The 24,655-nt window shown below is 37.9% G+C and overlaps 1 protein-coding gene across 1 annotated transcript in view; it reads right to left on the reverse strand.

Moving 5' to 3' along the window:
- KAT6A (lysine acetyltransferase 6A) overlaps window positions 1-24,655 on the reverse strand; it is a 107,793-nt gene that overhangs the window by 44,597 nt on the left and 38,541 nt on the right. The window contains exons 3-6 of the mRNA XM_059909215.1: window positions 7,432-7,540; window positions 3,644-3,759; window positions 2,970-3,051; window positions 105-240 (exon numbers count right to left, since the gene is read on the reverse strand). Of these exons, the coding sequence (XP_059765198.1) occupies window positions 105-240; window positions 2,970-3,051; window positions 3,644-3,759; window positions 7,432-7,540 (443 nt within the window). The remainder of the gene's footprint in view (window positions 1-104; window positions 241-2,969; window positions 3,052-3,643; window positions 3,760-7,431; window positions 7,541-24,655) is intronic.

The following is a 24,655-nucleotide window of genomic DNA, read 5'->3' on the forward strand; positions in this document are numbered from 1 at the left end:
GCTATGACAACTGCGTGTCTTTTCGCAGAGCAAACAAGTGAACCCTGTGCTACAGAGAAGACCCTACGCTCTTCTCCCCTCACCTTGCCACAAGTACAACTTACACCGTGTTTTGTTTCTTTAACCTGTTTTTTGGACGTCCTATTGGATTAGCATAGCGCCGTTTTATCTGTGCCGCCTTTTTCTGTAGAAGTTTTCGTCCTTTTTTCCTAGGTCGACATATCTGACATATCCACATGCCTATAAAGAAAGAAAATTCCACATAAAAGCACAATGGACATAAATACACTGAAAGAGTTCAGATACTCTAAGCCAGGAGTTCTTAACCTGTTTCAGGTCAAGGACTCTCATTTGAAAATCTGATAAAAGCCCCCCAGAAAAATAAACATGAAAACATACACACACAAAATTCTACAAACAACTGGAAGAGACTCACAAATATCCTGAAGGCCACACATGGCTGAAGTCCACTGATCCTCACTTTATACCCAGAACCCACATACGGGCTTCTAATTACTGTTCTGCAAGAAAAGAAGCCAGGTTCCCATAGAGGAATGGCTGAGTCCAGGACTGGAGCTGGGAAAATACAAGATAACCTGGAACAGCTTGTGGTGCCAGGAAATAAAGAAGTGCTCAACAGATGATGAAGGCATGTGAAAAGGACCCAGAACCCAACGTGAAGGAACTCCCAACAGCCAGATCTGGGTCAATCCAGAAAAAAAGGAATAATCACAGCAATGGACTATAAGCCATAGAATAAAATAAATATCCATGAGTCCATAATGATTTGAATAGCTGAATAAATAAATAAGTGGGAGAAAGGGATCACTCTTTCTTTTTTTTTTTTGGTGTGTTTTTTTTGTTGTTTTTACATGTCCATTTATTAAACAAGAACTCCTTCATGACAATTTAATACAGTATTTATTAACGATTAGTGTTGAGAAAATTATTTCCCCCTACATACAAAAATACAGGTTTGAACACTATGAAAACAATCAGGACAAGTACCGTGAAAAATTGGTTCTTCAAAAGAAATAAAGGGGGAAAACTGAGGGCAGCACAAGGCTTTGTCTGCTGTCAGGGACAAACCAACAGGAGCAAAGGCTTTGGGGTCCCCAAACCACTCCAAATGGATAGAGTCAAACCTGGGAGCCCGTGGGAGCCAGGGGGTGCCCACCCCAGGGCAACCATATCGGCTTCAGAAGCCAGGATGGGAGCTCTGACAGCAAAAACCAAAGTTTGCCAAACAGGCATCACCTCAGATCATCTCACAGCTGGGGATCACTCTTTCTTATAGCAGAATTACAGTTAGTAAATGTAGAAGAAATGATGGAAATAGAAAAATCATCACTATGTAGACAAACACCACAGTAAAAAGTGGTGCATGCACGAATCAATGACTGATGCTAAAGGAGATACAAAGCAGAAAAAGAGTAACTTTAAGGTGTCTGTCAAGTTTCTCCACTATAATCAAGTGGTCCAAGTTAACACCACTATTAATAAGACCAGTATAATACACCCCTGTTATGATACACTAAGAGGGCACAACATCACTTCTCTAGTATTCTTGTCAAACTGCATAGCCTCAGTCTAATCACGATAAAGCAAGAGACAAACCCAAAACGAAGGACTTTCTACAAAATACTTGGCCAGTATTCTTCAAAAGTGTCAAGGTCAGGAAAGACAAAATCTGAGGAACTGACTGGAAGAGAGTAAGGAAATATGACAACTAAATGTAATGTGACATCCTGGATTGGATTCTCAGGACCAGAAATTCAAATAAGGTCTGTAGATTAACCACATCAGATCAATGTTAGTTTCCTGGTTTCAATAACTGTAAGATGTTAACTTTAGGGGAAGCTGAGTAAAGGGTACAATGAGAACTCTCTGTACTATTTGTACTACGTTTCTGTAAATCTGAAATTATTTCAAAATAAAATATTGCCTGCTTTAAGCTTCCAAAAACTTCCTTTGTAGGCATTAAATACACAGGAATGAAGTCCTAAGAAAATCTTTACTATCTTGAAGGATTCTCAGAAGGCCTTTTGTCCACATTTCAAGTAAATGGAAGAGGTAGGAAATGGGGGATACTTATTCTTCCAATACATATAAATGTAGGCTCTTCAAAAGGTGACAATCAATAGTGGCACAGAGGAACTCAAGTAAAATCCTAAAGTGGAATAACTTGGCTATAACTAAGGTTGAGTCCCTTTCCATCAACAGGAAAAATTTCTTCAAACAGACACATCAAGTATCCCATAAGCATTTTACTTAAGAAACCTATAAATCACAAAATCCGAGTTGAAAATGAATTTATGGTAAGACAAAGCAGAGAAGACTAATGATTTTTTTTTTTTTTAAGAAACTTATAAGCATACGATAAGATGAAAATCCAACCAACAGGCAACTGTATCCCAACTAAATACCTTTCAAGGAACAGGAGTCAAAAGAATAGAATAACATTATTAAGCTGTATTCTTCTGATTTGGGCACCTGTTTGTTTGCAAAATGTTATAACATTTTTAAGGTTTTCGATAAATCAGAGGCCCTGATAGCTTTAGGCCCCTCAAAAGTGATGAGCTGTGATATAATCAACATGACCTAATACAACTTCACTTCTTCCTTTCAAGAAACAGATATTTCAAACTATTACATAAGGCAAGTATTTTGCCCTCTAGCTATAGAGAGTTGGCAAAAAATTATAAATGAACACCTTCACCCTCCATGGATACTTAAATAATGAAAACAGAGGAAACTAATAATAAATCCACACCACATAAGAATGTTAGGATGCCTAAACAGAAAGACCTATCCCCACCTTTAGGGTGACTGCTCGCTCTCTTTCTACTTACACAACACCAAATAGAAAGATGCAAATTATTCTCTCATCTTAACAAAGCAGATTAAAAAGCGCTTTCACTAACCTGCCCCTTTATATTGCCAGACTGATTTCAGAAAGTATTTCTTACCTTTTGGCATCCGGGTGAGTGGCGGATCACAACACTCCATGTGAAAACCTCGGTCACAGGAATCACAAAAGAGCATGTTATCCTAAAGGAGAGAAAGAACAGTTTGGTTCAACCTTGTGAAACATGTCAGGATCACGACTTCATGAAACCTAGGAAGCTCCTTTCCATAAAGAAGATGAGTTACCAGATTAATAAAAGTTCCCTTAATTTTTATTAGTTGAGTAAACGGACAGCCTGAGTTAGCAAAAAGTTTTGCTTCATCCATCTTTAATAAAAACTAAAGTTTCATTACTTTTAAGTTTATCCAGTAGCCAGATACAAGCTAACTTTAGTCTGTTTTAATAAAAGAAGAGAAACGGATGACTGTAATTAATATAACTGACCATCCCTAAATGAATACCTCCATATTACTCAAACAAATTTCACGAGTATTTCTTTAACGTAGCTAGTCTCTCTGCAAACATACAATTAAGGTGCTTCAGAAACTACCTAGAAATCATCCAAGTGTCAATGAGCAAGTATTCTAAACTAATGATGTGTAACTTGAAGGAGCTACTGTTCTAAATTCTGCTGGACCAAGTGACTGAAAATAACCAACCATACTTAGAGGAAAATGCCAGTTGTACATTCTACTTCTAAATGAAATATTCACGTTGGAAGACGAAGATACTCACTGCATTTTTGCCTTGATCGCGACAGGAGCTGCACGTTTTACACTCGATGCACTGCCACCGTAAGGCCTTCACTCTAACCGTTAGCTCGGGGGAAAACTTTAAACAGGATGGATGACCTAATAAGGGGAAAGTTCGCAAACGAAACAATCAAGAATCATTTTGTAACTGTATTAAAGGAATGAGGTAGAAAAAGGCAATTTTCTTAAATCAAAACATCAAGGAAAACAAGAAGCCCCTGGAAGCTTGCCACACACGCCTCATCAGGACTGGGCACTCAATTCAGGTTTATGCGTGCTAAATACATCACCCTCCCCAATTTGATTATAAAAAACTTGACAAACTCCAAACTTTTTTTAAGCCTGCATTAATTAAAGCACTATGTGTGTACACATGCTCCCATGCATACGAATACAAAACATGCCTGGGCCATTTCTGGAAGAATAACACAAAAACTGTTTACAACTGTAACATCCTAGGATATAGCTATAAATATTTTGCAGGAAAAGGATTTTACATTTTACTTTATACCCTTCTGTGCTCTCATTTTTAAAACAATAACATGTGTTACTTTTATAACTAAAAAATATATTTTAAAAATCCCACCATTTAAAAGTGAGTTATGTGCTCATGATTTAAGGCACTCAAGCTAAAACTAAAACCTAAGCAATATTTCTACTGTGATCAAAATTAATAGTAACAGAAAAAAATGTTTCCTCTCCCAAAAGTTAGTATCAGTTTGATTCTCAAAAACTTAGGGTAGCCAATTTGCTCTCAACTCTGAAAAGATTTATCCCTTTCCTCTAAAAATTCGTTATGTTTATTTTTCTTCAGTGAGAGAAAGGGTTGGTTAAATTATCTTCTCTCCTCTCTCTTCTATCCCTAAATAATTTTCTCTTTTAAGAGATGATAAGAAATTTATCATCAAAACATCACTAACATCCAAGGAAAATGGAAGAGGTGTAAAAGCCTCACCCATAATCTCATCATCCTAGAACAGCCACTTTCGTGTCCTACTCTTCCTTTGAAAAGTAACTAAAGCCCTTGCATGGTTTTAATTATAGAATATATACGGCTTTGTTTTGCTTTTCTCCATTATTTTATTCAAGCAAACTTTATATTTACATTCCTTAAACTGATTATATTCCACTGACTTGACACACTATAACCTACCTGACCATTTCCCTGTTGCAAATATTTAGACAATTACCCGTAACAGTTATTAGATCACTAAAGTGAATTATTTCATGATGATAGATTCTTTCCTTCTTGAGAATAAATTCCTGAAAGAGGAGTTGGTGAGTGAGATGAAATAAACATTGTTATAGCTTGAGAGGTAGACTTGCACTGCCAAAACATGCTTCAAATCCTATGATATAATACCCAGTGCCACCAGCAAAGCACAAATATTTTACCGCAATTTTATCAGCTCCAGGTTGGGCTCTCTTATCTTTCGAGCTCTATAAAAGCTATAAAATAACACTTCGCTGCTGCTTTGGTGTGCGCTCCTATTATTATTTGGGTAGAACGTTTTTCACACGCTCAACTCTTAACTTTCTCTCGTGTGAACTGCCTATTCATAGGCTCTGCCCCCAGACTTCACGTTTAGAAATGTAAGCACACGCTCTATACTTTAGAGCTTTTGGCCCCTTGCCATATTTAATGCAATTATTTTTCTCAAACAATTCTTGCTTTTTAAAATTTGGGGTATTTTAGTTCTCAATTTGAAAAGTACCAAATTTCGTATACTTGACCATGTCCATACTTTCTTCCTTGGTTATTCTGATAGCCAAGCTCCAAGCAGCCCTCCTGGTAACAACACCAGTTCACGCCCTTGTGTAGTTCTCTCCCACACCAAACAGGATACTGCTGAAATGACAGCGTGACTTCTAAGGTAAGTATAAGAGATGCTGCCAATTCCACCTTGCTCTTTCTCTCAGATACCTGCTTAGGGGACTCAGCCGCCACCTGTGGACACTCATGCAGCCCTATGGGAAGGTCCACAGGGCAAAGAGCTGAGGCTTCCTGTCAACAGGCAGCATTAACTTGCCAGCCAGGTAAATGAGTCACCATGATAGCCTTCAGGTGACACAAGCACAGGACCTGCAATCTTAATTGCAACCTCATGAAAGATCCCAAATCAAAACCACCCAGATAAGCCACTCCCTAATTCCTGACTCAAAGAAACAACATGAAATAAACAATGTTTGTTGTTGCTTTTAGCTGCTAAGTTCTGTAGTAATTTATTTCTATAGCAAGGGTAACTAATAGTTATTTATCTTACTAGTTCTTTAAAAGTCCCCTCTACAGTAAGATTTTCAAAGTACGCTCTTCCCTATCTTACAGAAACTCAGAGACCACCTCAAATATAATGCTTCTCAGAAGGCAGGGCTATAACACAACCCTCTCCCTGCTCCTATTTCATTCCTACCTCACCTAAACCAGATTCATTTTTACCTGTTTTATATATTTGAGTTCTCATAAGATTTCTTAAGGGTTCCATTACTAAAATAGTTTGGAAATCACTGTATTGTATGACATGTCACTATATTTTTGTCTAACCTTTCAGGATTTTATGGTTTATATTTAACTGTGAAACCCACCCAGAATTCATTTTGGTTTGTGGTATTATGCTGAATATGGTCACCACTACTCGATCTCTTCCCATCTCCTTCTAATGCCTTCTGTACATAAAAACCGAAAAGCTGAAGACTATACTTCCCAGACTCTCTTGCAGTTAGGCTCTAGATACGAATTAAATTCTACCAATGGGATGTGTTTGGGTGATTTCTGAAAGGTAGTAATGAAGCAAAGACCATCTTCTTCCTGATACTGTTTTCTAATGAAAAGTTATGAAAACGCCAGTTTCATAACTCTCCACCTTCATGGCTATCCAGAAGCAGTTGTGACAATGGCCGAATTCAGCATTTCAGCACCAGCTACAGAACTCAACGGTCCTGCAGTACTTCCCACCTCCACCTCTTCCAGGTGGCGGCAGACGCAGTGGCTCCCTGGTGGGCCAGCTCGGCAACGCCCCAGGAATCAGTCCTCGAGGCCCAGTCCCGGGCTTGCCTCTTCAGCCCTTCCAACGAGCTCACAAAACCCTGATTCTAGTATTAAGTTCCTCTCCCCTTGAAGTATGTAGTGTGTTTTCTGCTTTCTGGACTAAATCCTATTTGTCACTGGTATAAAACACTGACTATTAAGCCAATGATTAAAGATACTGCAAAGCCGCGTAAGTTCTTAAAATGCAGACCAAGACTATCTCTGGAATTGACAAATTAGGAGACTCTTTGCAAAACCTTTTTTAGAGCCCAGAGTTTCACACAGCTCACTAAATTGCAGTGTCAACGCTCTATTTCCCAATGTGACATATGTAAGTTTCTATCAAGAAAAACAAATCTGTTATCATCCTGGTTCTATTCATGAAGCCTGAGGCATAAATCAAGAAAGGTAAGTAGTGATTATTAAAGAAACCAGCAATAACTTCTAACTGATTGCTGTGATTTGAACAGATGTTTGACAATGAAATATAAAGACCAACAGAAAAAAATAAGTCTATGGAAAGCTTTTTATAAAAACAACAATAACAGCTGAGGCCTGATTTAACTTAACTGAATAAAACATTTCAACTATACATTTAAATCCCTCCCTCATCTAGAAGCTCATCTCAGGTACCTAAAACCAGAATCAAATTAAAATGTTCCTTTCTTAAGGACCAAGGGTACAAACTCCAGTCAAACATCCTCTCGCCTGAGGGCACGTGTCACAAGGACACAAGGGCTACATACCACTGTTGCCGCAGTCTGCACAGGAGATTAGTTCCTCTGGCTTCTTTTCTCGGTTTTGGTCTTTTGTACCAAGACAGAAACTACAGATGGGGATTGGTTCAGCAACTGGCTGTAAAGAAAAACACAATTCACTCAGGTACTGGGGCTTTTTTTTAGTATAAATATAAAGACATTACAATTACAGTTGTAAATTCCTTCGAGAGTTACATATGACTTTGGGACAAATGTATCCCCCTCCTAAATTTCCAACAAAGTAGGTGAGTTTTTACCAAGCTGCTTTGGCTGGGCCTTTACAAACGGTCCCCGTAGTGACAAGTTTGGTCCAAAAAATCATATCCCAATCATGTTGGTCACTTAGAAACTAAATGATACAGTGTGGATTAGGCAAAGCAAATCCATTACCTAAGAATGAAAAATTCAACTGAATTAAGCACAAGAAATCATAGTATCAGCCCTTAAAAGGCATGTGATGTAGGAGAAAAATAAGATGTTTAATAAGCATAATGAAAGGTAACAGTAAGAGCTCTGTACAAATGGGAAGGATAAATTCCAACTGTGGTTTGGAAGAGAAGGGTTGAACAAGGAAGGTAACACATACTAAGTGCCAGTACTTAATACGTGTGTGTTATGGTATCTTGAGAAGCTTGTCCAAGGACAACAGATACTAACTGTTAAAAGCAGGTTTAAAGCTAGGTCTCTAGGTTCCTCCACAGCACTGGATGGAGAAAAAGGCAATACAGGTAGTATAAACAAGGTGAACTTCGGTTTGCAGTCTGCCAAGGCTAGTGCTTAAAGGATATGGCTTCCGTGATAAGCGGAGGGAGGAAGACTAGACCAGTTCTTTAAGACTGCCACTGAATGTCTTATAAAGAAGTTGGACTTTATCCTCAAGAAAACACGAACAGGTTACTGAACCAAGAGATGATCAACTGTATTTGACAAAAATAATTCCAGTAGCAATAACAAAGACAAACTGGGGAAAACCTAAAGATAGGTAGAACATTTAAACAGGGATTGCAATAGTCTGGTGAAGACAAGGTAAGAACCTGAACCAAAGCTAAGGGAATGGAATAGGAAAACATAGCTATGGACTCAGAAACCAGCTAGTTGTGGAAGTGACAGAAAAGGAATTAAACATGACTAACTTAACTGCAAAGATGGTGATGTCATTAACTGCGAAAGGTGAGTCATTTTAAAGAAGAAAACCAGGAGGAAAGCAAAGGGATGATGAATCTGATGTCAGGTGTGCTCACTTGGAGGTACTCTCAGTCACCTCTCAACTACTTATGCTAACCATTGTGCAGGACAGTGATACAAAGCTCTCAAGATGCCTTTAGTCTACAGGGGAGAACAGATGTTCGCAGGTACCATGATAGGGAAACAAAGGAAGAAGTGATCAAGTAGGGAAAAGTGGTATCAGGGAAAGGCTTCACAGAGGTATCTGACAGGCAGGCATACCTGAAGGGGATGTTCAAAGAAAATACAGAATCATACAGAATTGGATTTGGGAGTTGGGAGGTATGAGCTTAGTTTGGGACTTAATGAGCTTAAAATGCCTAAGAAACATCAAAGGGGCAATGCCCATGGATCTGGAGTTCAAGAGAAAAGGTGGTCTGGAAATAAAAATCTGGAAGTCATAGACAGTCAGCCCTCCATATCTGCAGGTTCCACATCCTTGAATTCAACCAACCGTGGATCTTAGTCAGTTGAATCTGGAACCCGGACCCTGCAGATACCTTGAGGGCTGACTGCACATACAAAATGGCAGTAAGGCCATCAGAGTTGATGAGTTCTCCCATGGAGAACAGGTGGAAAGAAGAAAGCCAAGGTCAGAACATCAATATTTAAGGGACTGGCAGAGGAAAAAGCCTGAAAAGGAAATAGACTAATCAGAGAGTTGGATGGTACATCAACGTAAAAATGTCCAACACAAGCAAACTAACAGTACTGCTCAGCCAAGAGATAAAATGAGAGATGAACAGCAGGAAGCTGTCTTAACAACTGTGCCTGTGGTAAAGACAACCACATCCTTTCTTTAAAAAGAAATATGAAAAGGAACCAGGGAATAAAGTCGGGAAAGACTTCATCCAGGAGTAGAAACTTGAAGTAACCTCTAAAGAAGGCAGAAGCAAGGTCAAGAGGCTTAAGCTTTATGCTGTAGCCTCTAAGTACCACGAGAACATTTTAACAGAGGAATGATATGAGTAAGATTTGAAGTTTAGAAAAGTCACTCTGTACGTGGTTGGAAATGGACGGGAAGGGATATGATCTATGATCCAGGCCCTGAGTAACAAGGGCCTGCATTAAGGCACTGATGAAAGGACTGGAGAAGAGCAAAAGAGGTATTTAAAGGTGTAACTGGCAGGAACTGCTGGCTAATTGATTTGGGGTAGGGAACACAGTAAGAAGGACGCAAGACTAGAAAGACACCATTAAAGAAGTGAAGAGGCAAGCCACAGAATGGAAGATATTAACTCACATTTAACCAACAAATGTTCATATCCAGTACTGTATATACAAAGAACTCTTACATGTCAATAAGGAAAAGACAGACAGAAGACTTCAACAGGTACTTTACAACAGAAAATACATATGTAATATACAAGTGGCCAATAAACATACGAAAAGATGCTCAACCTCACTAGCCATCAAGGAAGCAGATCTTCAAGGAAGGCTAAAATTATGAAGACTGGCAATAGTAAGTATTGGTAAGAAAGTGGAACAAAAGAAACTCTCTTACACTGCTGATAGGAATATAAATTGACAAAACCACTCTGAAAACTACTAAAAATAAACACAGCATACCATATGATCCTGCACTTCCACTCCTGGCTATATACCCAAACGAAGTACATACACACAATATATAATAAAGCATACACAAAAATGAGCAGAGCAGCATTATTCATAACACCAAAATCTACTCAAATAAAAACTACCCAAATAACTATCAATGAATGGTTACACAAATAAATTATGCTATATCCATACAGTAGAACATTAAACAGTAATGAAAATAAACAAGTTACAGTCAACAACATATCACAAACAACAGCCAAAGAATAGACCCAGAAGAATACATAATATATCATTTTATTTATATAAAGTTCAAAAATAGCTCTATATTATTATAAGTCAGGATAGTGATTACCTTTAGGGAGAAAGAAAGAGGTAATGAATTGGAGAGGGACTTCTGAGGTATAAATAATGTTACTTTTCTTGACCTGGATGATGGTTTCATGGATCTTAATTAGGAATTAAGGCATACACTTACAATCTGTGTACTTTTCTGAATATATATTTTAATTAGAAAGTTAAATTTAATTATGAACATCTATTGAGTAGGACTGTGGTACTCAATATACTCAATATACTCTGGAATATTCCGAAAGAAATACCGATGGTGATTTAGACAGTGAAGTTTGGAACTTAGAAAAGAGGCTAGAGATAGATTTAAAAGACATGAGCGTGCAAGTGATAACTGACAATGCCCAGTGAGAGGGTGGAGGTAAGTGGAGTGGGTGGAAGGGGTAGAGAGTAAAGGGAGGGGAGTGGAGAAGTGAGACAAAGTCAGGATAGAAGAGCAGCAACATTTAGAAGCATCAGAGGAAAAGCAGGCCAGAAAGGACCAAGACAAAACAGAACCAAGAGAAGTGATGACACAAGAATTTCAAGAAGCAGAGAGCAATCAAAAATCAATGTTGGGAAGATAAAGTAACTACTGGATTCTACAACTGAGAAATAGCTGGACACCTCACTAAGACAGAGCCCTTCTCAGTGACAGGATAAGAACTGAAGTCACAGGAACCAACAAGCTGCCATGCAGGGACAGAGAGTAGACAGGAGACAGCTAAAAGGAAATGACAAAGGGTTTTGATGTGTTCTAGTTATTTCAAATGAGAAAGACTAAACCTATTTAAATGTGGAAGAGAAGACACACATGGTCAAAGAGATTCAAGAAACAAGAAATAACAGGAACATATTATGTAGTAAGGATTAGAGCTACACTGTTCAATATGGCAGGCACTACAATATGTGGCTATTTAAATTTAAAATAAAACTAATTTAATCCCTCAGTCATACTAGCTACATTTAAATTGCCCAGGAGTCACATGTGGCTACTGACTACAGTTTTGGACAGCAAAAATATAGAACTATTTCATCATTACACAAAGTTCTACTGGAAAACACTGGCTTAGAAAAGAGAATGGATTTGTAAGCATAGGTAAAGGGACTGGCCTTCACAGACAGAATGGTGTAGATGCATACTGCTTGTAGGTGGGATGGTGGGAACAGGGAAAAGTCGAGGATGCTCACTTCCAATAGCCTCATTATTTCTGGAAAATAGGCAGTAAAATCACCTGCTACAAGTGGGACAGGGATTGGCTAGACAGACCATGAGAAAGTGATAACTGACAGAGAAAACTGAGAGGTGAGACTGTCTGGGTTTAAGAACAGAGGTAACAACAACAACAGAAAAACCTCCTATCAAAATGGAAATGGACACACATTCCTCAGGCAAGACAGAATCAGCAAAGTATGTATTAACATAGAATAAATTTGAAATACAGAAGAGAAAAGCTGATGGAATCCCTGCAAAGTGAACTCTATATTTTCACTAAAATAGAAGGCTATGTTTTTGCTTAAAGAGAAGTAGATAGGTATGGGTTTGGGCATTTACAGAGAGCAGAAAAGTCTGAAAATCTGCGTGGAAAGTGATAGGGAATCACTTTGTGATAGAAAATAAAACTGTCAATCAGCCCTAACCACAAAGCTAAGATAGGAGAGAATCAATTTGTAGTATTTCCAATCAAGACAGCTGTACAACTTTCCTTAACACCTCGGAAGCCTTGGACTCACAAAATCAGAGAACTGTATATTGACAAGATAAGCTAAAGGGTGGGAATTCCCCAGAATGCAAATGCAAATATTTCTACAATAGTGGGCCACAAAGTTAAGGCTGGACATCACAAGCAGAACAGGGCTTGACAAACTGAAAGTCTGAGTTAAGGACCCATAGGAATCCTGATCAAATGGAAATAAAGGTCCAGTAGAAAGTAAAAGAAACAGAAAAGTAGAAAGACTAAAGATTGTTGTTAGCAGAGGAGTGTTAGAGTTTCTGATTTCCTACATATGAAGTTCTTGCTAATAAAGAAAACCCCAAATAGCAAATGTGCATGAATTCTTTAACATTTAGTAAACACTATTCTAGACAATTGAGGGTACAACGGTGAGAAAGACAAAGCTCCCACTTTCAAAGAGTTTTACATTCCAGTTGAAAGCAGAAGAAAGTAAAATTGAAGACAATGAAAGAAGTCAAAAAGCTGGGAAAGCATAATCTTAGAAGAATCATATACATGTGTTCAACTCAGCAAAAATGATGACTGTGCCCAAGATAGGAAAGTTTTGCAAAAACTTTTTTAAGTTTTAGAGAAAAGAATATTGGTAAATGACAGCTCTCCCTGCCACCCGCCTGCACACACACACAATCAGAGCTCACGGTGGAAAGAACTTCATGTCAGAACTTGTTCAATAAGAGAACAACAATCATCTGAGAAGTGGTAAAGATCAAGGACTGTGTATCAACTTGTCTTCTTGGGTCTCTCCCCACCCACCCTCTTTTTAAAATAGGGATAAGAGTATGGAAAAGTAGCTCCACTAGGAAGATATGGACACAGTCCAATGTAAGGATCTGCTACTGGTAGACTAGTGGTTCCACTTTCACATAAAGTGCAGTGTATCATTTCAGCAGTCTGGCTAAAAAAGAAACAAAGCTGGGTTCAGATAAAGACTCCTGTATAACCTGCAGTCTTGGAGCTGGAGAAACCTGTGTTACAATAAGAAGCTACAGGGCAGAGCAGGAATAGTATCATAATTCAAATTTAGTTACCGTAATTAACAGATATTAAGTTAATCTGCTGCTACTTCTGAGGGATAGATTAGATCATACTTAAGGAAGCAAACATGCAAGGATGAAGAAAAGAGGAAGTCTGAAAAACAAATTGTTATTCTTCAGTATAGGAAATGCAGTCTTAAAAAAGTAAAACTATGCAGTAATCTGTGTCTTCAAGCATATATCTTTGTCATCTAGAACCAGACAATAAAGTTCTTAATGGCAGAAATGTTATTTAAAATCATACCTAAGAAATCTTTACCAAAACTATCCCCATATGTTCCTGTATGTTCCCTGTAATATTACTGCCGTTAATATTTTTCATATATGATCACTGCTCCATATTACTAGATTTTGTCTACCTCAAACAAAATAACTGAGTTCATGCAAGTCTTTCATTAAAGTTGGAGGAAAGGGGTGGGCAGTGATTTAGACATACTGGCTGCATGGTTAACTTGGAGCTGTGCAGGCAGTGTAACTCAGTTATTCTGGTACGACCACAGTCTTAGACCTTGCCTACTCCCTACACAAAACAATTTGATTATTATCAGCAATAAAAAGTTTAAACAGTATTGGTATTTACAGTGTGAAAATAAGACAGGCTGGAAAGCAATTTGTTAAGTCAATTAAAGACACTGGTCCAAACAGACTCAAATTTTATACAGACAGATACTTTTCAGTAACACATGGCAGTACAGCCATAATTTCCTTGAACTAAACACTGTACACTGAAGATGTTTATTCTTTGACGTCACAGGACCAAGCATAAAAATAATAAATATTTTAGCTACCAAAACAAAATTGAATCCATAAAGAAATACTATTACCAACAGTGATCGTGATATTTTAACTAATTGATAATTTCAAGGGTTTTTAAAAAAATTATTTTCAGGGCATTTTTTAAGTGCAATTTGGGAAAGAGTAACAGTACTTTGAGGATGAGTCATTTTAGCTGATGAACTAGAAGCAAAAAAGTGGTTTAAATAAATCATCTAGGTTACAAAATAAATCTGAGGTTTTCTGTGTTGATCAAATAGAACTGCTAATCAGTTAACTTTGTGATTTGTTTTAGCATATGCCTAACCGTATCGTGACGTGTGTAAAAAATTACAACTCCGGATAATTCTCATTCCCAAAATATCACTGAGCATGAAAATCAGTGAGAAAAGCTAACACTACATTGTGTTCACTGTAAGATTTGAACCTGAAATGTACTGGGGTAGTGATATTCGTAACATTTTCCAAGTAAAACTCTACCAGCTGATTTCAATTATCCTGTATCACAAAGATAAAATAAGAACAATTGATAATCCACGAGTAAAGTTTTTTAAAATATGTATAGAGATACACGATATGCAATATAATCACTGTTCCCAGAACTGTCCAAACGTAGTCCTTATTTCTGATTGTTCTCATATCTATATAAAGTAAACTTACTCCTACAGCTAATAAAACAAGAAAAAAAACTGTAGCAAATGACTTTACACACCGTTAAACACAGAGTGAGCCTGTTAGAAGGTAAATCAGAGCAGTCGCTTGGTGCCCCAAACTCTCCATCCAGCCCAAGCACTTCCAGCTTAAAGGCCCCACGTGACCTGTACCCCCCACACACAAGCCCACAGTGGCCTCTCTGACCTAATCTCCTATTGCTCTCTCTTTCTCACTTTCTACTCCAGCCTCCTTGCTTGCTCTTTCTTTACAAGTCAATTGTTCCAGGCCTTTGCATTTGCTTTCCTTCTATCTGGAAAGCTCTTCCCTAGATCCTTCCGATCTCTACGCAAAAGTCACCTTCTCAGTAAGGCTTTCTGTGTCCTCCTACACTTCAAAGCAACTCACCAGCTACAATAATTCATAATCCCCTGCCTTGCTTTATATTTTCTCCTTAACCCTTTTCACTAATTAAAATATTGTGTGTGTATGTGTATCTTATCATTTGTCCCCCACTAAATGTAAACTCCATGAAGGCTCTGATTTCTGTTTGTTGAGGACTGTATTCCTAGTACTAAGAACAGCACCTAGCATGTAATATGCATTTGAGAAGTGTTGTTCAATACATTAATCAAAGTACCTTGAAAAACTGGTAATAATAAGAAAAACAGTATCTTAGAAAGAACAATGAGTTGGTTATGAGCCTGATAAAGCTATACACAGCTCAATAATAATTTTAATAATATAAAAATGCTCTACTGTTTCCAAGTAATCTCACCAAGTGATTTCACGGCCTCAATAACTAAGTTAAGATTTCTGTCACAGCAACCTACTGCCATTCAATTTCTCAAAAGTAGGGGGAGATTTGTGGCAGGAGGCACTTAAATTGTACCCTGTGTCATGGGTTGCCCTAGGCTGCCTTAAGCACCACGTTGAGATCTCCACAATAATCACTGGATGGCAGCACTGAGGCAAATACACAGTAGATGCTCCCATTAGTAGACACATGGTTGAGTAGCATTCTGACTTGAGTTTTTGGAAATAACTTTGATTAAAAAAAGGACAGCAAAAATTTTGCCCAATGATCTCTATTACATGAGGTTACGCCATGAAAGAAAATAAATTTTGAACACAATCATTTAGACAATCTTAAATATAATGACATTTTCTAAATACTGAGATACATCATCTGAGATATTCCCATCTTTATTAAAGTCCAATTTTAATTTTTCCCAGACTTGATGTTAATTTTTTAATCCACTATATACCTGTCACTGTCTTCATTTTCTAATATCTTCTGAGGACCTCAAATCCACCCTTATGTTGTCTCTGTTCTTAAACACTGACATAAAGGATAATCAAGAATCTGTTTTGTTGCAATTATTTCTTTCAAGACTGACCTGAATGATAAATTCTGGAATTGTGACCACCAGAGTTTTCAAGGAAAAAAAACCTGCGCTTAGACTTATGATTTCATAAACCTCTAAGAGATCCTGTCACAGGCTATCAGGCAATAAAGATTTGTGACTTCTTAAAAGCTACAAATTCTCGTTTTATGACCACTAGAAATGATTGAGACGAGTTAGCAGAGCCAGTGTTAAGAGTATGAAAGAAGTACGTAATTCATATAAGACTCCTTATAATACTCAAACATGCACTAAGCAATAATAATGGTCATATCGTTCTTAGACTTAAATACGAAATATCTACAAAGCACTATAAAAAATTATATAAAAAACTTTATGTTCAACTATAATTATTGCAACTCATTTTTTAAAAAATCAAGTGGCAAACCACAAAAAGGAATAATATTGTATGATTCTACTTATACGGGGTACCTAGAGTGGCTAAATTCATACAGACAGAAAGTAGAATAGAGGTTACCAGAAGCTGGGAAGAAGGGGAGAATGGGGAGTCACTGTTTAATGAGTACAGACTTAAGACGATGAAAAAGTTCTGGAAATGGATAGTGGTGATGGCTCTAAAACACTGTGAAGGGAATTCCCTGGTGGCGCAGTGGTTAAGAATCCACCTGCCAATGCAGGGGACACGGGTTCAATTCCTGGTCCGGGAAGATCCCGCATGCCGCAGAGCAACTAAGTCCGTGCACCACAACTACTGAGCCCGCATGCCACAACTACTGAAGCCCACGCGCCTAGAGCCCGTGCTCCACAACAAGAGAAGCCACCGCAATGAGAAGCCCACGCGCCGCAACAAAGAGCAGCCCCTGCTCGCCGCAACTAAAGAAAGCCCATGCGCAGCAACAAAGACCCAGTGCAGCCATAAATAAATAAATAAACAAACAAATATTTTTAAAAATAAAACACTGTTAATATACTCAATGTCACTGAATTGTACACTAAAAAATGTTTAAAATAAATTTTATGTAAATTTTACAATAAAAAAATGAACAAAAAAATTAAGTGCTATGATTTTTCATATTCTCACAAGTCAGATGATTGAAGTAATAAGGTCAAAATTGATAAAGGTGAGAAGCAACTACTATAATTTGTCCTTATCTTGAAAACCTGTATCTTTTAACTGTTCCTGTGGAACCCCTTATTATGTTAACTTTGAGTGCAGTAATTAAGACTTAGAAATATAGTTTTAACTCTCCCCAAAATGAAAACATTTTTAATTACTAATAACAAATTATGGTTATTAAATTTAACCATTAGGCATTTTATTCTCACTGTACCTACACCGAAGTTGGTTACCTTTTAATCCAATTACATAAAAACAGCTCACCCTTATGCCTTAACAATTTTCTTGCAAAACAAGTCTAAGAATAAAAGTCTATCAATCAAGCACCAGTCTCAAGCTGAAACCTCTTTCTGACCACTGTGTGATCCAGCCAGTTTCTGAACCACCATAGGCTCCTCTCAAATCTACCCACTGAACTTCTCTTCCTTACATTTAACTTTTCCTCAAACTACAGGCCTCACCTACCTCTTTGAATTCTTCTAGTGGTTCAGATCTATTTGTTTATCTTGTTTCTTCTACTACAATTATAATCAAGTAAAGTAAATTTAACTGCAAATTAACTTTCTTCAATGGATATTTATTTCACACAACTTGAAATTTAAATAATTTTCAGCAGAGATATCATTTATTAGTTGATAATATCTACTGCTGAAGTACTGTTACATATAATAAAGATAAAAGAATGGCTCTATTATATATAATAAGTACCCAAAGGATAAAGAGAAGGTAAGTCTTAGCTTAGAAAAGGCGACAACTGAACTATTCTTAGGTATGGTATAGTGAAGGAAACCAAAATGTTGCTCAGTGACTGAGAGCACACGGAAAGCAAATATTGCTACCTTTTCAAAATACTATCCAAAGCATAAGAAGTCTGGTAAATACTACTGTTTGGTAAGCATTGTAATGTAACATAAAAATGTGAGAAGACAAAAAAAGAATCAGGACTCACATTTTTAAAGCACTTATAGATGTCAGTAAATACAAAACAAAATCCACACAAAATAATTAGAAACCAATTAAATTGGTTTCACTTTTCACATTAACCACTTACACACACACAAAAATTCAAAAGCAAGCCTTTTGAGAGGATGTTTGCACGATTCGTTTTTTCCAATATTAGAAGGGAAGCAAACTGGCCCATAACAGTTCACTTTAGGAAACGAATGCGTTCTTGGAAGGCGTTTATACTCTGTTGAAAAAGCTGGGCATTCTAACATACACTGTCCCTCTTCCAGTCAGGCAAGTCCTCCTCTCGGTTTCACCCAGTTCTTCATTCCTTCACTACCAACGGCCTTGGGTGAACTCATGCTCCTTCCAAATCCTTTCCAACAGCTTAGAATCCAATATGCTTTCATCTTTTCCAGAAAGACAACCCTAGGTAAGCAGAAATCACCCTAGACCTCTTAATTCATCTCGTTAAGTGCCTGTACACAGTATGTACTAAGCACTTGCTGAAATTAAAATACAACAAAATCATGCTTAGCTCCAAATAGGTTTATTAGCTACTTCCTCAAAGCCCTTCCTCCAAGAATCAATAACCTTCAGGGGAGACACAACTTGGGTAGGATTTAATCTCTTTAAATTCTTCAGCACCACATACGCTATTAAGTACTCTGTGGCTGCTTATTAAACATTCTTTTAGGATAATCTTTTCCTCAAAAGCATACAGTTGTAAAAGATATATAATAATAAAACAACATGAATGGCCTGGAAAAGAGTCCATTTTCTATTATTTACAGTCTACAATAAGGTAACCTTGCATAATTTTAATCAGTTCCAACATAACCCATTAGCCATTACAAAGCTTTAATAGGGGTACTAAATTGAGTTCTTTTATTATGATGAGTTCATTCAATAACTTCTACAATTAGATACAATAACAAGATCATTGGTGAAGGAAAATACGTTAATGATATAATTAGATCAGTAATGATCAATTTCAATTTACACTTTTACTATGTATACAGATTACTGTACACTTAGATGAGAAAGCAATCATCTGTCAAGATACTATAACAATTTTCTACTTGTTAATCAGAGGTAACATCAAAAATGATAATATGCATATTTGCTGGATTTAAATTCTATGCTAAGAAACTGTAAAGAGTTGTCTTTCACATATTCATCAGTTATTTGAAAGCTCCACTTTCAGTTTGTCAGATACATCACTATGTACCAATTTCCTCATTCATCCAAATATGATACTGCTAAGTTATTACTGCCTCTCCTTTCCTTTGTGGGCCTTTCCTTCTTATTTCAGTTTCTTTTCTATACCTATGGCTCTCCCCTAATTCACAGTCATATCACCATATACAATCTTCTACACAGACTGACTCTCTCTACTCTTTCTTTCTGCACACTACTACCAGATTAATCCCCCTAAAATACTTTTTTTTTATCCAGTTACTTGCCTGGCTCAAAACTTACACAACACATCCCCACATACCAACTCCTGCTGGCTGGTATTCCATTCCCTCCACCATACACCAAACTACCTTCCTCACACTATCTTCCTCTACTTCCAATTACTCACTTGTCTTCAAAGATCATACTTAATGCTCTTTCTCCAGGTTATTTTACCCCGTCCCTCAAAGTCCTCTGTATCCCTGCCTCTAAGAATCAACTCAGTAGAGCTTAGGGACAGACTGGGATCCTACTACGGCATCACTTTGGCCAAGTTACTTAACATTTTGGTGTAAAACGGTACAACATACCTACCTTTCAAGTTATCACGAAGATTAAATGAGATAAAGTTATTGGGTGTGTAACTCAAACATAAGAAGCACCTAAAAACTCTGACTTCTTATATTCTTTTTCAAAACTGTATCTATCCTTCAAAGTTTACCTTTGTTAAATGACCACCACTTTTTAAGTCAGGGCAAATGTTTGTTTTGTTTTGACACCCCCAAAAAGGCATGGTGATTAAAATTTTCCATGGACTTATAGATTTTCTATATATGGTATTTATTTGCAAGACTGCATTAAGTTTTTAAGTCTTTCTGCACACACACATTTACCACTTAAAAAAAAAAAAACTTTAGTGGTACCTGAGTATAAGAGTATTAGCAAAAGAATATTTTCTATGCTAAAAATATACAAAAGCGATGGTTTACACGAAGTAAGATGTTCAACAAGACTTTTGTGTTCCCTTACATTTTTAAGAGACTGCAATTATAGGCATTTATTCTGGCCAAACTAAGGTCTAAAACAAGTAGCACTTAAACAAACTGGCAAAAAGCATCATTTCCTCAAGTCCTACCAAAAATAATAACTGACACATACCTGACAGAACAGGTAGTGTTCTGCTACTACCGGAATCACGGTGTTTGGAATTGGAAGGGATCTTCAAAAAACATTATATACTAATTTTACCAAAGATAAAAAACATTGTCAAAGGCTATACATGACTAGTAAAGTAATTAAAGTTATTCAGTCAGGTAGATAGTCTGAATCTAGTAATTAGAGTATTAACTCTAGTCAACAGCTTCAACTCAGTCACTCAAGCAAACAACCTAAAGATAAAATAATTTTTTAAAAGAAAGAAATACCTTACAGATGGGAAAGGTTGAGTTTCCATTATTGGTAAACAGTGATACCACTCACTAATAATATGGTGTGGCAGGATTTAAACTTACATACTTAAAACTAAAGCTGACCAGTCATCCTCTCCTGCCTTCTTCAAAGAGGAGCATTATTCGCAGCAATAAGAAATCAATCTTTGGGAATTCCCTGGCAGTACAGTGGTTAAGACACGGCGCTTTCACTGCCGTGGGCCTGCGTTCAATCCCTGGTCGGGGAACTAAGATCCCGCAAACCACCTGGTGTGGCCAAAAATAACTAAGATGAAAAAAAAAAAAAAAAAGAAATCAATCTTTTACCCCTTTTTCCTACTCTCAGGGAATGATTAAGGAGGGGGTAAGGAAAACAAAAATGTAGAAGCCACAGCAGGTTCCTAAATGTAACTAAAACGGTAAAGAGCCCTTCTGTTTCAGCACAGCACATTAGGGTCTTGGTAAACAAGGAAGGCAAACTGTCTGCCTAAGAAACCAAGAGAGGGTATTGAGAGAGGGTCAAGAAATGCGGAGGAAGGTTGTAATGTGGATAAAGAGGTGGCCGGTAAAAGGACTTTGAAGAACTGTATAACACTCAGTTCTAAGACTGTTTCCATGCTACAATAAAAATGTTGAAACTTGCACTCCACATGAAAAACAAGTGAGCGATTTTTCAGTAATTAAAAAAAAAAAAATTGAGGGAACTTCAGTTTGGTTCTTCACAGAGCAGGACAGAGGGAAGAGGGCCCACTCAAGGAGCCCAGTCAGAAGCTTGTCCCTGGGTATCTGAGTAAACCTGCCCCACAGGAGGAAGGAGGCTGTTAGGAGACCAGCCTCAGCATCGAGGCTGCAGTGGGAAATGCTCTCCTACCTACAAAGCACCCTGGAGTTCTAGGACTTCCAGAAGTAAGCAAGAATACTTATTATGTCTTTGTCAGCTTCCTTGTTTTTAGTTTTAATAGAAAACTTTGTTGTTTACCCTAATAATAAAATCATTATATTCTCATTTTAAAAATTAGATAAGAAAGAGAGAAAAGACAGTTAAATTCTCCCTAGTCTTTCTCTTCCTCCCCTACAATACCTACCATTTGCTGAGCATTCGAAACACTGTCATATATACTTTACAGGTATTAACACTTTTAGACCTAACAACCACCCTATGGGGTAGGTACTATTATCACCATTTTCCAGATGAGAAAACAGATCCCTAGAAAGATTAACGTATCCTCGGTCATAAAAAGGGGCAGAGCCCAGATATTATACAAACCCCAGGCATACTGGCTTCAGGGCCCACACTCTTCAACCTGGCACTGTGCTGCCTCTTTTCATGTACATTGTTCTCAGCTTTCCCTATATATACAGTTTTTTTTTTTTTTAAACAAAAGACATAAATAGGCTCATATTACATATGACGTATAATCTGCTTTTTGTTAAATTTATTCCCACAATAAATCTAAATCAACATCATCTTTTTAATGGCTATATAACATTCATTACCTGTTTTAAGATAATTTAACCAATCCCATATAGATGAACATTTAATGCTTCTAATATTTTATTATATCCAATACTGTAATCAAACATCCTTGTACATACATCTTTGCTCACTTTTGGGATTACTTCCCTAGGATATATTTCTTGAACTGGAATTGCTGGGTCAAAGGGGTGCACGTTTCTAAGATTTCTGATACACGCTGCCAACTGAATCTGAGAGAGGCTGACTCCCACCAGTAGTACCTGTGCCAGCTAGAAAGCTGTTGTCTCTCAATTCCAATCTCGCCCTTAGGCTGCTTTGTGATGCTGGGCTCAGAATGCACACTTCGTTTCTCCTTGCTCAGCTGCCTTCCCATTAGGCTCCACCAGTCGGGGTGCTAGAGGGAGACCAGAAGGTAAAGATAAAAGAGTGGGCTTGCTCCTTCTGGTCTGTCTCCTGTTCCTGCCAATGCCATCCTAGCACTGGTCCTTTCCCAGCAGCAACAGTCATCTGCCGTCTTCAGCTTCTTCCAGCTCTCTCAGAATCAGTCTCATCAGCAGCAGGACAATGTATCCTCCATCCTCTTGGGAGGTCCACACCCCAACTCTGTGGGGCACCTCTCCAAGCTTTTATTTTTTATAAATTTATTGTATTTATTTATTTTTGGCTGTGTTGGGTCTTTGTTGCTCTGCGTGGGCTTTCTCTAGTTGGGGCGAGCGGGGGCTACTCTTTGTTGTGGTGCGCGGGCTTCTCATTGTGGTGGCTTCTCTTGTTGCAGGGGACTAGGTGCGCAGGCTTCAGTAGTTGTGGCTCGTGGGCTCTAGAGCACAGGCTCAGTAGTTGTGGAGCACAGGCTTAGCTGCTCCGAGGCATGGCGGATCTTCCCGGACCAGGTCTCGAACCCGTGTCTCCTGCATTGGCAGGCGGATTCTTAACCACTGCGCCTCCAGGGAAGCCCTCTCCAAGCTTTTAAAAGCAACCAGGCAGTGGGCCCTCCTCATAGGTCTGAACCCCAGCTCCATGGGGCCCCTCCTCCATACTTCTAGGTTCTAATAATCCAAATCTCCTCCTTCTGTTGTCCCAGCCCTAGGAGTGGTAGCTGCTTATGGAAGTTACCATCTTCAGTGTTCCCACTGTGCTTTTCAGCTCTCCAACATCTGCTTTATCAATGCTCTATCCTGCATTCTCTCAAGGTTTCTGTTTTCCTGACTACATCTTGACTGGTATGTATATCTTTTTTTTTTAGTTTTTATTTTATACTGGAGTATAGTTGACTAACAATGATGTGTTAGTTACAGGTGTACAGCAAAGCATGTTATCTCAAACCTTAATAACTTGGCATATCTATCTTCAGGCCAGTGTTCTGGACTGAACTGTATCCCTCCAGGATTCGTATGTTAAACTCTAACCCTCAATGGGACACCTGTATCTGGAGATAGGACTCTTAAGGAGGTAAAGTTAAGTGAGGTTACAAGAGTGGGTCCCTAATCCTAGAGGTCTGGTGTGTTGTAAGAGCAGGAAGAGACACCAGGGGGGTGTGCCCAGAGGAAAGGCCATGTGAGACACAGCAAGAAGGTGGTCATCTGCAAGCCAGGGAGAGAGGCCTCAGGAGAAACCAACCCTGCTGGCACCCTGATCTCAGACTTCAGCCTCCAGAACTGTGAGAAAAGAAATTTCTATTTTTTAAGCCACCCAGTCTACGGTATTCTGCAACGGAAGCCTTAGCTGACTTAGACAGTCAGCTAGTAAAATCACCTCACGCAATTCTCATCTTCAATGTTACCTCTACATACTATTGTCCATACCATCTATTATGCATAAGCACCAAATTCAATGCTGGAGAAACAAGGTGTAACAAAACTATTTCCCTGCTTCTGGGTCTCACAATCTAGTTGTAAAAACAGAACATACACATTAAAAATACATTACAATACAGGGTAACACATGATAAGGAACAAATACAATGAAAATACTATGGTTAAAGGCACCCAAATGAACCTATTTAAAATAATGCTTTCCTAAAATGATAAAAAGTAGAACCTCATCTTATTTTTTTAAAGGACTATATAAATCTTTAATTAATAGCTAAAACCATTTTCTTTAGACATGGATTTAAACAGTCTCACCAAACTATGGAAAAGAACAAAAAGCTAATTTTTTTCTCTAAAATCACTGACACATTTTATACAGTCTAGATTCTCAATTTCATTAGCAGTCTTGAAAATAAGAACCCCAAACTTCCAGATCTCATATTATCTTCTTTAATTCAACACAGTAAGTAAATGAAATCACTTGTCCTAGAAATGTCTATCTGCAATGAAGATCAACAGTTAAAAATCAGTACGTCTCTAAACTGTCTTCGAAGTCATTTGAGACGATATCCCTCTTCCTGAA

This window comes from Balaenoptera ricei, chromosome 21 (genome assembly GCF_028023285.1).
Source record: "Balaenoptera ricei isolate mBalRic1 chromosome 21, mBalRic1.hap2, whole genome shotgun sequence".
NCBI classification, from domain to species: domain Eukaryota; kingdom Metazoa; phylum Chordata; class Mammalia; order Artiodactyla; family Balaenopteridae; genus Balaenoptera; species Balaenoptera ricei.